This window comes from Micromys minutus (genome assembly GCF_963924665.1).
Source record: "Micromys minutus genome assembly, chromosome: 23".
In the NCBI taxonomy this organism is placed as follows: domain Eukaryota; kingdom Metazoa; phylum Chordata; class Mammalia; order Rodentia; family Muridae; genus Micromys; species Micromys minutus.
This window is the reverse complement of record NC_137958.1, coordinates 10,159,075-10,177,741: the sequence shown is the minus strand read 5'-3', so window position 1 is coordinate 10,177,741 and position 18,667 is coordinate 10,159,075. Positions and strand designations below refer to the sequence as shown.

General features: G+C 42.4%; 2 protein-coding genes across 4 annotated transcripts in view; both read left to right on the top strand.

The window, feature by feature from the left end:
• GALNTL5 (polypeptide N-acetylgalactosaminyltransferase like 5) overlaps nucleotides 1–304 on the top strand; it is a gene marked incomplete at both ends in the record, with an annotated part of 39,612 nt that extends 39,308 nt beyond the window's left edge. The window contains one exon of the mRNA XM_080936357.1: nucleotides 143–304. Coding sequence (XP_080792483.1) covers nucleotides 143–304 — 162 coding nt within the window. The remainder of the gene's footprint in view (nucleotides 1–142) is intronic.
• Nucleotides 305–2,923: 2,619 nt separating this feature from the next.
• The window catches only part of GALNT11 (polypeptide N-acetylgalactosaminyltransferase 11), a 29,585-nt gene continuing 13,841 nt past the window's right edge, over nucleotides 2,924–18,667 (top strand). For 2 of the 3 annotated variants that reach the window (XM_080936472.1, XM_080936470.1), the window contains exons 1-4: nucleotides 2,924–3,067; nucleotides 15,728–16,060; nucleotides 16,939–17,062; nucleotides 18,106–18,272. In XM_080936472.1, coding sequence (XP_080792598.1) covers nucleotides 15,766–16,060; nucleotides 16,939–17,062; nucleotides 18,106–18,272 — 586 coding nt within the window. In that variant the 5' untranslated portion in view covers nucleotides 2,924–3,067; nucleotides 15,728–15,765. Of the gene's footprint in view, nucleotides 3,068–4,884; nucleotides 5,016–15,727; nucleotides 16,061–16,938; nucleotides 17,063–18,105; nucleotides 18,273–18,667 lie in introns of all 3 variants that reach the window. The other variant, XM_080936471.1, reaches the window with a different exon arrangement.

The following is an 18,667-nucleotide window of genomic DNA, read 5'->3' as shown; positions in this document are numbered from 1 at the left end:
GATTTTAATCTCACAGAAAACTGTTATACCATAGGAGGAAAGGGAAATTTTATTCCAGTAACGAAACCATGTCCTGATGTTTGCTATCGGGATCTGATCACCAAAGATTTGTTTAGTAAAATGACTCTTTGTTTTCATCTAGGAAAACTTTTTTCTTCAAAGACCTTCTCTGACGCACGTGTCCTACGGAAACATTAGTGCTCGTGTTGAATTAAGGCAACGACTGGGTTGCAAGTCGTTCCAGTGGTACCTGGACAACATCTTCCCAGAGCTGGAGCCACTGCACATACAAAGGAAAGGGTGAAAATGTCCCCTGATTGCTCAACATAGTCATACTACAGGACAAATTTGGAACATCATACAGTTACGTAAAATGCAATGAAAAATACGATCCAAACGGCCAGTCTCTCAGGAGTACCTCTCTTTACCTCTAGCAACAATTCTTCCTTTGTTGCTCATCTGCCACTCGAGTTCTGGGCATAGGGACCTCGGCAGTAGAGAAGTAAGCTGTCTCAGAGATGCTGGTGTGTGACTGACCCTGACCAAGTGTATCGGCTGTGACTATGCGACCAGTTCACTTGGCTGTGATGGTGCACTGGGACCTGCTCTCTGCTCTTGGAGCTTCCCCCAGCCTGATGGGCTGACATGGTTGCCTTGACAAAGTGAACAGAGAGGCATGATTGGTGTACAGTGACTGAGTTGGGTCAAACTCCTTTCTTGCGCTCAGTGTAGAGTCGGGCTTCCTCCTGGCTTGGCTAGGTTCCTAATTACTGCTGTTCATGCTACCATGGCTGGGTATCTCAGTCCCTGTGTACCCCAGGCAGGTTCCCCATTGGCCTTTCTATCCTGAGCTACTCTTTTCTGCTTCTTTCTATTTTCATATCTGTGCCCTCTGTCCTCTGACCTGGGATCCACAGAGTTCCCAATGCTTCTCGAGTTACGCCCTGTTATTCTCTAACCAGCTCTCTGCTGTGCAGGCTGGGACAGAAGCAGCTAGCCCCTGCCTGCCATACCCACAGAGTCCCCAATGCCTAAGAAACTTCTATGGGGCTTGGAGAATGCTATAGTGTTTACCCTAGTGAAGGTGAGTTTAAGAAGCTCAAAAAGGAGTAATTCACAAATTCTACAAAGAAAATTCTGGAAGAAACACACTGAAGGGACAAAAAAGGAGACACCTGACAGGGCTACCAAATATAGCCCCTGCAAACACAATCTTCCTGTTCACTTGTCACCAGAATGACATTTCTGAGGGGTTTTTAGAAGAACTGGGCATCCAGAATGCTGGCCTGTATTTTGTAAGCTTCACCCATTTGAGGATACTAGGTGAAATTTGGAATCACCTTGGAAACATTCATGTTCTTTTTCGTTTTGTTTTTCGAGACAGGGTTAATCTGTGTAGCCTTGGCTGTCCTGGAACTAGCTCTGTAGACCAGACTGGCCCCAAACTCAGATGTCTGCTTGTCTCTGTTGTCCTCCCCAGTGCTGGGATAAAAGATGTATGCTCTGGCCATGCCATGCCTTTGTGTTTTCTTGAGAGGTTTAGCAGAGGAGGGAAAACCCAAGTGGAATGTGGGTGGCCATAACACATAAAGGAGGGATCAAATAAAATAAGAAGAAGAAGAAGAAGAAGAAGAAGAAGAAGAAGAAGAAGAAGAAGAAGAAGAAGAAGAAGAAGAAGACGACGACGACGAGATTGTAAGATGAGTGCCAGCCCCTCTCTGCCTCTTGAGGATGAACTGTCACAAGTTGCCTTATGTTTCTGCTTACCCGCTGTAATGGAGGCTGTACCCTCAAACTGTGACCAAAATAAAACCTTAAGTAGTTTTGGTCAGGAACATGTTTACACATACAAGAGAAGTAACAGGCACATGGTGATGGTATACAAATACACCCTGCACTATTACCCTTGCAAGGCAGAGCCAGCCCCTTAATAACCACTGGTTCCAGTTGGGATGAATTGCTGTGTGGAAAAAAAATGGAAACTATGAAAGATACTCTTTTTGGCATCGAGCAGCAACTGTTTGACTGAGGGCAGTGGCCGTGGAAGGACACAGGTAAGGGTCATCAGGACAGCCCTGTGGCGAGACCTAGGTAACCTCACACAGCAGCATCCAACAGCCTGACATAGTAGGTATTTGGTAGGACCAAGTATGAGTTAATTTTGTGCCACTGTGTGACAAGTTAAAGGGAAAAGATTTATTTTGGCTCATGGCTGCTGACAGCTCATTGCATGGATGCTTGGCCATCCCACTTGGGCAGAACTCCAGGATGACAGCAATATATGGGGTAGGTTATTTACTTCTTGATGGGCAGGAAGCCCAGGAGACTTGGACCACTGGACCAGGTAAGACCCTCAAAGGGATCCTCCTTCCTCTAGATTGGCCCCGCCTCTAATAAGTTTCCAGAATCCTTGGAAATTGCACCACCAGCAGTCACCAAGCTCCATACATAAGCCTGTGTGGGACACTTCATGTCACCAGAGCCAGTTAATGAAGGAGGAAAGTATCCTGGCTTTGCAATTTATTGGTTCCGGAGATGCTGTTCTCTTAGAAACAAGGGACACCGAATTTTCTCCTTACATATGTCCTGTTGCTCTACCAGACATTGCAGGGTTTTTTTTTATTTAAGACTTCTCTGAACAGCAAGCTGAGATGACAGGATTAAGTATATCGCTATCCAGCAATGTAATACAGCATTACTGGACCAACTACCCAAACCTTGCCATTCTGTTAGAGTTGCTAAATTCGCTCACATTCTTCCCGTGAAAAAGTTGTCATCCATGGATCTCTGTTTCTTTCTCACTGAGGCTCTAGCGACAGAGCTCGGCACCACGCTGGGTGGGGAGGAGCCCGGGCCTCGTGACGCCAGGCCGCGGGCGGTGACGTCATCCTCGGAGGCGGGGGCGTGCGTTCGGCGACGCGAGCCGTGGAGCGCGGCTCCGCAAGGCTGCGTGTCGTGGGCCGCGTCGCGCGCCGCGGCTCGTGCGGCTCGGCCCGGGCTGTGGCGGGAGCGAAGATGCCACAGCCCGTGCCCCGGAGCGCCGCCATCCCGGCCTGCGGGTGTCGCGGTGAGTAGCCGGTCCGCGGCGCTTGACCCCGCGCGGCCTACGTCGGCGCCTGAGCGTGGGCTGCGGCCTGAAGGGACGCGGCGGCTGTAGCAGGCTCGGTGGCCTGTGAGGCCCGAGTTGCTTCCGGCTTCAGCAGCGGGGGTGTGCGCTGCGCGGGGCCGAGCTCTTGGTGGCCGTAGCCTCCAGCTGGTGTTGTGATTTAACAGAAAAACAAACAAAAACCCCATTTTATCTTTATTGCAGTTATTACGGTCCGTCTGTGCGGGTCAGGATTTGGACCGTGTCCATACAGGAGGCTGGACAACAGGAAGGATGCATGTTTCTTTTTTCTTTACAATATGGGTGTTAAATTACCGTGTGTCGTCTCCATACACCCCAAGCTCTAGATATAAAAATAGAAAGACCCGCCACCCATTTAGATCGTTCTCTTTGGTGAATATTAGCATGCTTAGGATTGATTAGCTTCATTTTCACATCAAAGAGGTGGTCCACCCCTTTAATGAGAGCCATCAATGATCATGTTGGTTGGTTACTATATATCGTCAGATATAAAATGAGACCCTGGAGACACTTTCTAGTCTGTGCACCCAACAAAATAGAATTACTTATGTCTTCTTTAATTTGAAATACTGCTTTAAGAAAAATAGGAAGTAAGCCTTTCTTACCCTCAGAATGTGTCTGTCACAATGCTCTGCAACGGAAATGTCAGCACAACATACTTTACATTTGATTAACCTGCAGTTTTGTCCCTAACATTTCTGTACTGTTTCTTGCCAGTTTTTCTTCACAGTTTCATATTATCATTTTTCTTATAAAGCATACATAGCATGAGGTTTAAGTGGCATCAGGTACATTCACAATGTTGCCTTACAGTGGGCGCCATATTTCCAGACCATAATACTCAGGACAAACACATGGGGCAGGGACCCCTGCTCCTTCTGTTCCTTAAGTCTCTATGAATTTACCCGGTTTATATATTTCATTTTAAGTGGAATTCATGGTCTTCCCTTTCATCATCTTTATTTGAATCTGTCTGATTCTCTATGATGACCATTCTTGGTAACTAACTTTACTACATCTGGAATTAACTAAAACCCAAAAAATGGCTGGGCACAGCTGTGAGAGATTTGGGGGGGGGGGGGAGATGGGAGCCGTGTCCACCTGCTTGCAGCCATTATGAAGGATATGGAAGATGAAAGGCCTCTCTTCACCTGCTTGCTCTCACCTGTACTGTCCTCCACTGGCATTAGGGGCTGTTTGTTCAGGATTCCAGTGTACACTGAAGACAAGCTGAGCTGTGTGGACTGAGCAACCACAGATTCATGGACTCTCCATCAGTAGACAGCATTGTTGGACTAGCTGGACTACTCTGATAAGTGCCCCCTCTCAAGATATTAGATATGCACAAATCCATTTTATAGTTTCTGTCACTCTAGAGAATCCTGGCAAATGGTCTCTGCTTGCATTCTTTGGAGTGTATATGTAAGGTTTGAATTGCTTAGTTTGTATTTGATCCCTGTCTCCCTAACCTCTGGCAATCTCTATCATCTGTACAGTTTTGTTATATCAAGAGTGTTATATAGTGATAATCATCAAGTATATAATCTTGTGGGGTTGGACCTGTTCATTTGGCCAGCCCAATCTTTTAGTTGAAAGATGCCCTTTAGAGTTTAGCATCACCAACTAGAAAAGGATAACTTGTTGAGGACTGACTTGTGCCTTACTAGGGAGGAATACATAGTCTCCCTGGGTTTTGTCAACCAAAAATTGTTCCCAGGTATTGCAAAAGTCCCTAGGAGTGCCACATTGCTTTTCAGATGCTGTGTGTTTCCCTCGCCCTTGGCTGCAGGATCACTGGCCTATTGAGAGTAGACTGAGGTCCTTTCTGCTGCACTGTGCACACTCTTCCACACATCTGAGTATCCTGCTTCAGGTCCACACTGTAAAGGTACAGTGACACCTGCATGACTGTTTGTGGAAAAGTTAGTAGTGAGGAAGACATTGAGACACACAGTCATAAGATGGATAGAATCTGTGCTCTCTTACTCCATGGACAAGAGTTAGCTAAAGGCCAGATTGTTTACCTTGTATATACCTCCCCTCTGAGTCAAGGAGTTCCGCTGTGCACACTTGAAAATGACCATTCCATCCCCTCACAGAGGGGCAGTAGGAACAGTCAGGAGACTGTCACCGGAGTTTCTGGTTGCTACAAACGATTGTAAGGGAGGGGACTCCATCTCTGCAGCAGTGGGAAAGCCATCACACTTAGTAACCCTTATCTGTGCTCTGTAAGGAACCCTAACAGACTCACCTGCTCCCAAGAGTGTGGGTGGATCATGCCTCAGTTTGCCTTTGGGACCTTAGGAGGGAGGGCTAGACATTGCTTACATCCCCCCAGGAAGTGATTTTAGCTGTAGTATTTATGTAACAACCCCTAGAAACTAAAATCCATAAGAGCCCATCTTATTGCAAGTAATAAATATTATATTAAAATAAGTTTTTTGGCTCATATTTTCTTTTTAAAAAGTATTTTATTATGGAAAGCTCTAGACACTAACAACAGTTTGAAATCTTTTGATGGTCCTTTTCATCTCAGGTATTCAGTTGCTTAACTGAGCAATTTCAGATAGCATATGATTTTAACAGGATAAAATCATCTCTACTTTTATGCTCTCCATTCTTAAACTATTGTTCAATTTTGGACTAGCTTTAGACTTACAGAAGTTGTGATAATACGAAGCATTTCTGTGTGCTGTCATCATTACAATGACACTGTGTTGCTCACAGGTAGCTGTGACTCCCTCCTGCTGTTTGAACCTCAGGCTGCAGCACTTTCTTACTGTTCCTGCCTGTCTGTGTGACTGGGGGCTGCTGTTGCTGAGCAGAAGAGCCATTGCTCAGAGGATGCACTAGCAGTGACCCAGCTCTGACTGCCCTGGCTCACTGCCCTGCTGGGGGTCCTGAGCTTTGTGCTTTAAGGTGTTTTGCTGGCTCTGGTTTCCTGGTTTTTTGTTTGTTTTGCTTTAGTTTTGGTGTAAAGAAATAAGTTTGCTTATCTCTCTCAGCAGCATTGCTTAGTATATTTCTTCTGCATCTGAGCTATGTTCGTACTGTAGTATTTGTATTCCTTCTGGCTTTAGGGAATGTTGTTTTTAATAAGCTGAGTTGCCCAAGCTAGCTTGAACTCCTCTATTCTACCACTACGATGACTATTTCTGGTTGTCAACTTGACTTTATCTGGGGAATGAACTACAATCCAGAAATGGAGGGCATACTTGTGATCCAGATCTTGAGGCTGAAAGACACAGGCTTTTTCTGACCTAGATCTTGACACGGAGATCTTGAGGCATAGTGGCCATGAAAAGTTTAGGCCTAGGCAAGGTAGTACAGGCCTTTAATCCTAGGAACTGAGGCAAGCAGATCTCTGAGTTTAAGGGCAGCCTAGGACAAAGCAACTTTCAGATCTAGGTATGGTGGTACACACCTTTAATCTGGGCCACACCTTCTGTTGGAGTTCTGCATACATTGGATGCAGGAAGACTCACTCTTGGACTGCTTGCACCTGTCAGCCATCTGCTGGACTTTACTTCAGGATTCTAGCTCAGGAGACCAGCTGAAACAGTTATAGTTAGCCTTGTGGGACTGAGCAACTACTAGATTCTTGGGCTGCTCATTGCTGGATTAGTTGTACTGTAAGTCATTCCCTTAGTATATAGAGACATTTCATAAGTTGTGTGACTCTAGAGAACCCTGACTAAACAACTGCATTAGACTTCTAAATGCTGGAACTGTCAGCAGAAGCAGGGACGGAGGAATCATTTGAGAGACTTTTGCGAATGCTGAAGTATTTTACATTGAAGAAGAGAATTCTAAGACAAATGAACATGAAGCGTAGGTAGGGTTTATTAAAATTTATAATCATTTGTTTATTCTCTTTTTAAAAAACAATTTATTTATTATTATGTGTATGAGTACACTATGGCTGTCTTCAGACACACCAGAAGAGGGGACCAAATACCATTACAAATGGTTGTGAGTCACCATGTGGTTGCTGGGAATTGAACTCAGGACCTCTGGAAGAGCAGTCAGTGCTCTTAACCACTGAGCCATCTCTCCAGTCCTTCTCAGTTTTTCTTTCTGAGACAGGTTGGTCTTAGAAAGTTTTAAGCCTATAGCCTAGGTTGGTCTCAAACCTGCTGTGTAGCCAAGGATGATCTTTAACCTTTGGTTCTCTTGTCTCTACCTCCCATGATACAATGATAGGTATACACTTCTGTCTCTGATACAGACTTTTAATGTAGAAGCATGGGCCTTAAGGGAAACAGGGTTCTTCAGAAAGGATAGCAGCCATATATGGGTGTGGGCTTCTTATGGGAGAACCCCATTTGAATGTCTTATTTATTTATTTATTTATTTATTTATTTATTTAGTTAGTTAGTTAGTTAGTTAGTTTTCCCCTTTTTTGTATTTCTTTTTTATTAGATTCTCTATATTTACATTTGAGATGTTATCCTTTTCCCCCACCCCACTCCCCTCCCTCCTCCCTCTCCATTTGCCTTCACAAAAGTCCACTCCCTCCTAATCACCCTCTCAACCCCATTGCCTTGGCATTCCCCTACATTGGGAAAACATGCCCTCCCTGGACCAAAGGCCTCTTCTCACATTGATGCCAGACACTGCTATCTTCAGCCACATATGCAATTGGATCAATAGGTCCCTTAATGTGTGCTCAAAGGTTGGTATTTTAGTCCATGGGAGTTTTGGAGGGTTTGGTTGGTTAATAATGTTGTTTTTCCCATGAGGTTGCAACCCATTTCAGCTCCTTCAGTCCTTTCTTTAGCATCTTCATTGGGGTCCAGTGTTTAGTCCAATGGTTAGCTGCAAGCATGCTCAGCTGTATCTATATAACTCTTGACAGAGTCTCTGAGGAGGCATCTCTCTCTGGTTCCTACCAGTAAGTATCATGGCATCAGCTATAGTGCTTGGATTTGGTGAGGCAGCCTCTGAGTGATCTTTTCTTCAGTCCCTTTTCCTCTATTTGACCTTGCATTTCCTCCTGAGTGTTTTGTTCTCCCTTCTAAGAAAGACTGAGATATTCCCATTTTGGCTTTCCTTCTTTTTTTTGAGCTTCATAATATCTGTGAATTGTTTCTTGGGTATTCAGAGCTTTCTGGGGCTAGTGCCCACTTATCAGTGAGTACATACCATGTGTGTTCTTTTGTGACCGTGTAACCTCACTCAGGATGATACTTTCTAGTTCCATCCATTTGCCTACAAATTTCATGATGTCATTGTTTCTAATAGCTGAGAAGTACTCCATTGTGTATATGTACCACACTTTCTGTATCCATTCCTCTGTTGAAGGACGTCTGGGTTCTTTCCAGCTTCTGACTATTATAAATAAGGCTGCTATAAACACGGTGGAGCATGTGTCCTTGTTATATATTGGAGCACCTTTGGGATATGCCCAGGAGGATTGGTGCTTTTTTTTTTTTTTTTTTTTTTTTTGCTTTTCCATAGGTGTAGTTCCCTTCCTTGTGTTGGATTTTTCCATCTATTATCCTTTGTAGGGCTGGATTTGTGGACAGATATTGTGTAAATTTGCTTTTGTCCTAGAATATCTTGGTTTCTCCATATATGGTAATTGAGAGTTTTGCTGGATATAGTAACCTGGGTTGGTATTTGTTTTCTCTTCGGGTCTGTATGACGTCTATCCAGGATCTTCTAGCTTTCATAGTCTCTGTTGAGAAGTCTGGTGTAATTCTGATTGGTCTGCCTTTATATGTTACTTGTCCTTTTTCCCTTACAGTTTTTAGGATTCTTTCTTTGTTTTAAACATTCAGTGTTTTGACTATTATGTGTCTGGAGGAGTTTCTTTTCTCGTCCAATCTATTTGGAGCTATGTAGGCTTCTAGTATGTTCATGGTCATCTTGTTCTTAAGGGTAGGGAAGTTTTCTTCTATGATTTCATTAAAGATATTTACTGTGCCTTTTAGTTGGGAGTCTTTGCCCTCTTCACATGTACTTTGGTTGCAAACATGATCTCTTGTTATTGTAACACTTTTTAAAATAAAATTATTATTTGTTTGGTAAAATTAGTTGAATTTTTACTTTAAAAACATTTATTTTTTACTATTTTTAATTATGTGTTTCTCCAGTGAATGTGAGTGCAGGTGCTGAGGAGAGCAGAGATGTTAGATCTATTAGAACTGTCTGACATTGGTCTTGGGAATCAAATCCGGGTCCTCTGGAAGAACAGCAAATGTTCTTCTTAACTGCTGAACTTGTCCTTTGGCCCTTAACATTCTTTTCTTTTCTTCTTTAAGACTTATTTTTCTTTTATGTGTATGAGTATTTCACCTGCATGTATGTTGGCATACCGCATGTGTACAATTCCTATAAAGACCAAAAAGATGTGGAACCCCTGGAACAGGAGCTAGAGATGGTTGTCAGCCGTTATATGGGTGCTGGGAATTAAACCCAGTTTCTCTGCAAGAGCAGCAAGTTGCTCTCGACTGCTGATCCATTTCTTCGACCCCTATTTTGACATTCTACTTGAAATGTCTCGTTTAAAAAGGATAATTATTGATTATGCAGCTTTCACAGCTGTGTCAAAGACGTTGCCTCTTAGTAGATAAAAGGCTTCAGGTAGACAGAGGTGAGGGGCTGCTCTGCCCTCCATGTCTTTTCATGGCCTCCATCTTTACCTTCTTGCCTCAGCATCACAAAGGTGTTTGCCATCATGCCCTGCTTGTTTTCTGTAGAGAAGAAATTCTTAAATACTAGAGGGCTGTCAGAAGCTCTTTCCTAGGGAGCAGTTGACGTCTGGAGTTGAGGTGCTTGGAACCTTTTCCATCCGGTACTCTCCTTACTGCAACTGTAGCTGTTGCCGGTGCTCCATGTACTCGTTCTTTCAGTTTTCCAGCGTGGGTCAGGGTGCAGGAAATTCTGTGTGTGTTCCTGCTGTCATCACTTGGCAATTTCACAGGCCGAGAGGCACAGCACAGCTGCAAAGCAGTAATTGTACTCACAGGAATAGCTGAGCTCAGTTGGGGCATGTCCCTTTAATGGAAAAGGTGGACAAATGCGTGCTCTCTGACAGTTTGTATAGCACATACACGGACACAGAAAACAGCAGGGACTACTAAAAGGTAAGCTCTTAACACTTAAAGAAACACTTCAAACTTCATTAAGCATTATCAGAATTTTTGTACTGAGAAAATGAAAGGCTTATCTTAGGTTCATCTCATTTGCCCTGTGCTACAGGCTGTAGGTTGTACAGCTGTGGATTCAGCCAGACTTAGAGGAGACTCGCTCTCTGATCCTCCACTTACAGAGTGTTTGCTTAGTGTTTGCATTTTCTCAGACCTTACAAACGAATGGGAATAAAATATCTATCTTTCCCTTCAGGGTGCCTGTTTTCTTTGCACATTGTGGGGTTGGTGCTTCCCACATTTCTTTCAGAAACGTTCACTATGTTTGCAGGAGCACTATTATCTCAGGGAAGAAAAAGGACGTTAGGTTATTTAGTATGTTATTATGTGGTGAACTCACATAGTTGACAGTTTAACAGGCAGATTCAGGTATATATACTTAAATTGTCATTTTATTAAGACAAATTTTTCTCACTTCTGGGATTCTACAGTATTCCAAGCCAGGGAAGATGGTGTCTAGCTTCTCAGCCCTCTGCTGCCTAAGTCTGCGTTCCTTTCTTCCTTTCATCATGGGAAGTGAGTGAACTTTTTTCTCCATGGCTTATGAGAAAGGCTAGAAACAACTTAGTCACTCCGTTTGTAGCTTACTGTACCTTGCTTTCTTCCTTGTTTCTTTACTCTTCCCCAGTTGGTCTTGCTTTTTTTCCTGAAGAATTTGATTACAGCTTTATTTTTCTCCTACAATGATTTCTGTGTTTGAATATTTTTGTTTTGTTTATTGAGACAGGGTTTCTCTGTGTAGCCCTGGCTGTCCTGGAACTCGGAGATCTGCCTCTGCCTCCTGAGTGCTGGGATTAAAGACATGTACTGTCACACCCAGCTTCATGTTTGACTTTATTGGAACTTGGGTTAGTTACATTATATTTTCATTCTGGTAGCAGGAGAGAACAGATTCCCCCAAGTTGTCCTCTAACTTGTCATGTCATGCTATATCATGTGAGAGCACATGTACACTTAACATTTGTGGGATTCACCTATTTTTGCTAAAAAGAAAGAACAAAAGAAAACTGAACTACTAATCTCTATATAAACTTTCAACCTGAAAAGTTACGGAGAAAAACTGCCCTTTGAAGCAATGTGACGGTATGTTTTAAAAATTATAAACAGATGTGTGTATGTACTGTGTTATAGGCTGACACGTGTGTCTTATGCACATGGGGGCCATTTGGTGTTATTTTTAATTTCTCTCCATCTTAATTTTGGAGACGTAGTCCTCGAGAAACCTGGAGCTCTCTGATTGGCTGGGCACCAGGGAGTTCCAAGGATCTACTGCCTTTCTCTGCTTTACCTAGCACAGTGCCAAGGATACAAACTCTGGTCTGCATGCCTTCTCAGTGAACATTGATTTTCATTACCCCACGTGACCTTTGCTCACATTCTGCTGGTGTCTAAGATTTCTCATTGATCACAATCTAAATGTTCCTTAACTTTTTGAGCAGAAATATGCTTTTAAAAACTATCCAAGCAAGTAGTTATTGTTAACACAAAGCACTGATCAGCATTTGGGTTTGAGAAGAGGGAAGGATCCCTCTGTTCTGGGGTCTTACTTACGCTTCTGTGGGCAAAGATCTCTGGGTGAGGTCTTTATAACAACCTTGCTTATATTGTGGATATATTTATTGAAGTGCTGTCAGCTCACAGATCTGGAGTTACTGCTCTGTTTACAGAAGTTCAGCTCATTTCCCAACCACTTTCTTCACACTCAGCCACTCAGGCAGCTTGACTCACCAGCCTGGTCACATGGTTTATCCTAGGTCTTCTCACCTCACACCTTTCTTTCTGCCGGGCTTTAATTTGTGTTCTTTCCACCGTAATGGCCGTGCTCTGTGCACTTTACTCACTTCCTCCTCTTCTGTCTGAAAGCAGCCACCAAACCAGTGAAAGAGAATGCAGAGTCAAACTGACTTCACGCTGAGTCTGTCATTTCTTCAACATGGACATCCAGTTGTGACAGTTGTGGCTTTATTAACCATTCACGTTTTTCACTGAAGTTTTTCACTGGTTGTTTGGCTTGGCATTAATTGGCCTTACATATCTTTGACCTTCCTTTTAAATATCTTCAGCCTTGGACATTGAAGCCAGTAGAAAAAACAACAAAGATACAAGGCAAAGACTGTTATGTGTTGGTTGGACTTGTCATTTGTCAGAATAAGTTAGATTAGAATTTCAGGTTTTGATTTCTGTTTGGTTGCTTTAGTGTTTAATAGCAGGAATGCGTTTGCTCCGTACCTTTTCATATTTGACTGTTGATCTGTCTAAAACTGATATCTTTTAAGCACTGCTATAGCTAATTATAGAAATGATTAATTTTATAAATGTCTCTCATTTGCCACCTAAAATATATTCTCAATAATAACATGCTAAGGGAAATAGCAGCTACTTTCTAGAGTAAATGTAGAGACATTTTGGTGTCTGTGATTTAGGCTGGTGTGGCTGTGAGGATGGTGTTCCATGAAGACTCTAGACAGATTTCAACAGGTCCTATGGGTGGGCCCTTTGGATGGAAAACCTCATTTTTCAGGCAACCAAGAAGGGGGAAAAAAGAATCAAAAATGAGATTGTGAATAAAATGGAAAAAACTTTCCTGTTTTCACCAGAGACTGTTATTTAATATTAAAAATTTGGCAGGTTCCTTGAGTTGTCTCTTGTACTTTGCCAGTAATAAATATGGCTGTTGATCCAGAGTCTTTTTTTTTTACTGTTGTTGAATAAGGTGGTCATGACTTCAAGCAGAGTATTAGGTAATGCTTGACCCAAATAAGTTATTAGTGATATGTTTAGAAATTCCTAGCATTTTGGCAAGCATCCTGATAGTTGTCTTACAGTCTTTCTTTCATTTCAACAAATATTTATTAAGTACTTTCTGTATGCCAGATGCTGCTCAGGAGACACTAACAGGAATCAAGCACATCAAAGGCTCTTGCTCTAATCTTTCTTGTCTTCCAATATAGAAGAGCTAACTAGATGAAGAAGTAGCACTGTGCATGTATAAGGAAGAGCAGGTTTGCTACTTAGTGTCTGAGTTGTGTTTTAAGGTATATATATATATATATGTTCTAGGGATAGGGCCTTGTTGAGAAGGCCATACTGAATAGGGAATAAACAGGTAAAGGAGGCAGCTGTGCAGTTACCTAAGGAAAAGAATTCTAGACAGAGGGAAGAGCAAGTGCACAGACCTTAAGAGTGTCATTGAGTGTTACTGAGACATATGGAGATTTGTATCTAGGCCAAAACAAATGTCAGCTGTCCTGGTTTTGATATCAGGTTGTTAAAAGCCTCTAAAAGTGAATGGAAAATGTTCCTTCTTTCCTGTTCTCTAAAGACAACCACATCACACTAAGGCCATCTTTATCAAAGGGTAGGTTTTTGCAAATGCAAAACTATCTAAATTTTGTTTGTTTTTATGAAGGCTTAACATTTAAAAGAACTGTAAGCCATCTAGGCTGCCTGATTTTCCAGAGCCAGTGTTCTTCCAAGAACTAACCTATTGCATCTGAATTCACAGACAATACATTCTCTCTCCTCTCCTCTCCCCTCTCACCTCCACCTCTCTCCCTCAATCCATCCCTCTATTCTCCAAAAAGCCACAAAAAACCTACAACTGTAGAAGTTTTAAAGTTACATGTATAGAGGTGCAGTGGCACATGTCTTTAATCAGCACTCTAGACATAGCAGCAGGTGGATCTCTGTGAGTTTAAGGTCATCATGCTTTATATAGTGAGTTCCAGGACAGCCAGGGGCATGTAGAGAGACCACATCTTATACAAACAAAAATGTATCTATAGAGATGCAACAATACACCTACTAGAGGCTCACATAAGAGCCAGGAATGTTTTCCTTCTTTTGAAGTTGGAGGTTCCAGAGACCCCAAACATTACAAGTCATTGTCATTGTTCCTGGTTAACTTCTAGAACCTGAGTGATACCCTTCGCTCAGGACAGCACATAGTAGAGTCATAAGACATGGAGAAATCAGCTGATACTGACCTGGAAACTTTATCCCAACTGGCTAGCTTTCATACAAGTATTGAAGCTGCTTTATGTGCTATTGGGAAAGAAAAGGGAGGCCTGGAGTGGCTTGAGGAGAGCCATCTTTAAATGTCAGCGTGGCTATGTAGCTGGTGTCGGTCAAAGCAACATGCCTGTGGCCTGACTTCAGCATCCCATGGCCTTCTGAACACGTTGTACTTTTGTTTTTATTGCTGTTTGCTTGTTAGTTGCCTGCCCCTGAGCCAAAATATTAGGCAGTTAAAATGTCTTTCTTAGTTGAAACTCTGTGTGTGTCTTAAAGGTCCACTATTCTGCCTTCCCATGTTGCAAATCTGTGACTTGTTTTTCCTGGTAAAGCCTTCTTGAATCTTTCTTCCAGAATTTTTTCTTGCACTTGCATTTTTCACCTGTGTATTTAGTTTAAAAGGTTCTCCTGGTCAACAGGGTGACTCACTGGAGTCTGAGCCCTTCAAGTTCGCTCAGTTTTGGCATCTTCTTCTTAGTGTTGCCATTTTACTTTAACTTTGAACTACTTTTGTTTTTAAGTTGATTTGAGAACTGTCTAGTAGTTCTTGGTTTGTTAATAATTAAAAAACAGAGCTGTTTACTATCTAGGTTGAGGGCATAATCCTGTTCAAGAAATTTAATGTTTAAAGTGAGGTTTACTCATTAATTTGCTTTGTCTGTATTTTTTTGGGGGGGTGATTTTGATTGGCTATAGAAATATGTAATTTCTATATGTATAAGGAGTATCTCATGCAGATTCCCTAAAATCTTTTGTGGAATTTTTTTAGGTAGCATTTCCTTGGCCTTAGCTCTCTGGGACTATTATCTGTGTGCTGCTGTTTGATGTGATACTGTGTTCTGATGTTGTTTTACATTATATCCTAAGGAGAGGGAAAATAGAGCTCTGTTTGACAGTGACTGTTAGAACTAGAACAGGCTCTGGGAAAGGTGAATAGAAAGTAGAAAGTAACTATCTTTTTCAAGTTGTTTATGGGCATTTTTTGGCTTGTGTTTGAGGTTTTTGAGGGAGTACATTTGCTTTTAGTACTGAACTAAGGTCTCGGTTTATATTGTAAGCCAGTCTTGGAATTCACTGGTTGTAGCCTAGGTTGGGTCATCTTGCCTTAGCTTCTCAAGTGTTGAGATTATAGATCTGAGACAACGTTCCTGTGTCTGGAATACATGTCCTGTGATGGGACATGCAGTACTTGTACTCTGTTCTTGAAAGTCAGAGCTCAAAACAGTTACCAAACTGAAAGCAGTCCGGAGCAAAGGTGAAGGAGTGTTCACTAACGCAGGCATGCGTTGTTTCTTCTAAACGTTAACACATTGTGTATTTTTCTAATCTCTGTTAACAATGGGTGGGTGGGGTGGTTTGGGAATGGGTGAGTGCATTCAGTAGCTGATTGAGGTGTGTTCTAGGGTCTAACATGGGTATCTTTCTTTTTTAGGAAACTGAAAATGGCCTTTGAGCTATGCTAGGTCTATAATGGGAAGCGTCACAGTTCGATATTTCTGTTATGGCTGCCTTTTCACATCTGCTACCTGGACAGCTCTGCTTTTCATTTATTTTAACTTCAGTGAAGTGACTCAGCCCCTGAGGAATGTGCCCATCAAGGGGTCTGGGCCCCACGGGCCAGTTCCCAAAAAATTCTACCCACGTTTCACTCGAGGTCCTGGTCGAGTATTAGATCCGCAGTTCAAAGCAAACAGAATCGACGATTTGGTGAATAATCACATTGAAGATCCAGATAAAGGCCTCTCAAAGTCTTCCTCTGAACTAGGTAAGTAGTCAGTTCTGTACTTTTAAGTTGTGTGAGTAGAAGTGCCTCATTTTCCCATAGACAACAGAATTGTAATTAAGGCTGTGGGGCTGCCGACAGGGATGATGATCGAACTCTGAACCCAGAGATCATAGATGACCCCACAACCCCAGGTTTTTGAGACTGGGTTTCTCTGTGTAGCCTTGGCGGTCCTGGAACTTACTCTGTAGACCAGAGTGGTCTCAAACTCAGAGGTCTGTCTGCTTCTGCCTCCCCAGAGCTGTAATAAAAGGCATGGGCCACCACCGCCTGGCATAGGAGCCTTCTTTATATAAAAGCTTATGTGTAAATTTTTGTGGGGCATGGGTATAAAAGCCTATGAGACTGGAGCCTACTGTGGTCAGTTGGGATGCACTAATCTGTTGCTTTTATGGAATGTTATCAGGATACTTTCTCTGGTCACAGATAAATTTGTCCTGTGATTATAAGAAGATGTATTTTTTTGTTAGTTCATTTATTTGCGGCCCCCCCCCCTTTTGAGATAGGGTCTATACTTAGTTGTCCTGAAACTCACTATATAGTCTAGAACAGTAATCTGCCTGCCTCTGTCTCCCAAGAGCTGAGATTAAAGGTATATGTGCCAACACATAATAAAATGTTCTTAACATAATGACTTTGAGCAGGTATTCATGGTTCAGGCACACTTGGCTTGCATTACATTGATAAGAATCTGAGGTGGACCTCAGCATAGTCATTTAAAACCTGAAACCACAGTCAGTTGCAAACTGTGGTGGTGTAATCTGATCATAATGGTGAAGCCAAGGCTCCAGGGAGGCCATCCCATCACAGTGGTTGTAGTGATCATATTTTTCATAGTGGGTAACTTCACTCTCTTTCAGGTATGATTTTCAATGAACGTGATCAGGAATTGAGAGACCTGGGCTACCAGAAACACGCCTTTAACATGCTTATTAGTAACCGCTTGGGGTACCACAGAGCCGTGCCAGACACCAGGAATGCAGAGTACGCTCCTCATTTGTTTCTTCTTACATTTGTTTGCTTGAGTTTAGAGACCTGGTTTCTCTGTATTGTCTTGGTTTTCCTAGAACTTGCTAGTAGATTAAGATTATTATTTTTCTGTATATATTAATACTGGAAATTAATACAACAGCAATTATTTCTTAACCAGCTTTCCCCCAAATAACCATATAGAGTTCTTCTCATATTTCAGAGCCTTGAGCCTTAGCTGGACAGACATTCAACTAGCTCATCTGTTATCCTGACTGCCTAGTTCCATCCAACCACATGGCTATACCTTTCAGGCCTGTGATTATGCCCATCTCCTCCTATGGCTCTTGGCAAAAGGCCTTCCTTCTTATTCTCAGAGTTCCTTTCTCTCCTTTAGAAAGTCCTACCTTCTACTTTCTGCCCAGCTAATTGGCCATCAGATTTATTACAGTTTTTTTTATTCAAACCAATTAAAGAATGCGTTCGGTAGGTTAGAAAGAACAGAGACAATTTTACACAGTGTACTCCAACACTTGCTCTATAGACCAGGCTGGCCTGGAACATAGAGATCTACCTGCCTCTGTCTCCTGAGGGCTGGGATTAAAGGCCTGCACCACCACTGCCAGGCTGGAGTTTATTCTTTAAGTTGATAACTGTTGTTGCTCAAAGCTACCCATCAAGTAGTTACTATGTCCATGAAAGCTAAGAATTCAGTTTACTTAAATCTTTTTTACGTTATTGGGTAAAACTAAAAATGTTGTCGAAAACAGAGTTTTATTATTGTGTTTCCATTTAAAACCTCTTTGAGAAGCTGGATTAACCTGTAGAGCTTCACATGCAGTAACTTCACCACCACAACTCATTAACTTCTCTGCCAAAAGAAACTAAGTTTAAAGGTAAAATCATTAACATGATGTAAAGCAAAGAGTAAACCACAGTGTCTTCATAAATGCTTATACGTCACTATAATGTAAGAAAGAAGCTGAGCAAGGTGGCAAGAAATAACCCAAGACATTTGAGCCTCTTAAGTACCAGGTTTTTTGTTTTGATTGCTAAAGGTGTAGGGGGAAGTCCTACCCGACTGACCTGCCAACTGCTAGCGTTGTTATCTGTTTCTACAACGAAGCCTTTTCTGCCTTGTTGCGGACTGTGCACAGTGTTGTGGAGCGCACACCGGCACACCTTCTTCATGAGGTCATCCTTGTGGATGACAGCAGTGACTTTGGTAAGTGATGCTACGAGTGGTCACAGTTCATCAGCTCTTACTGTGTGATGGCGCCCCAGTGGGGCTTACAGCCTATCCATTGACTATAGGATGGTTTTCTGAAGTTCTTTACCTTTGTAATCTGTCCACAGTGTTATCCAAATATGCCCAAGGGGAATTCCCCTTTGGCTTGCTTTAAAAAAAAAAAGTCCATTATGAATTAAGCTCCAGTTCATAGGTGCTTAAGAAGCCTTCTGCTTGCCTTTCAACCAATTTTCCATGTTGGTTGTCTTTCATACTTACAGTACATGTAGAAAGCAGAATTCCACAGTGGAGGATTTCTGTCAGCACCAGAACAACACTGCATCATCTAGCAGCCCCTGGTGTTCCCTTTAGAGCTATACTCTACCTTTGTG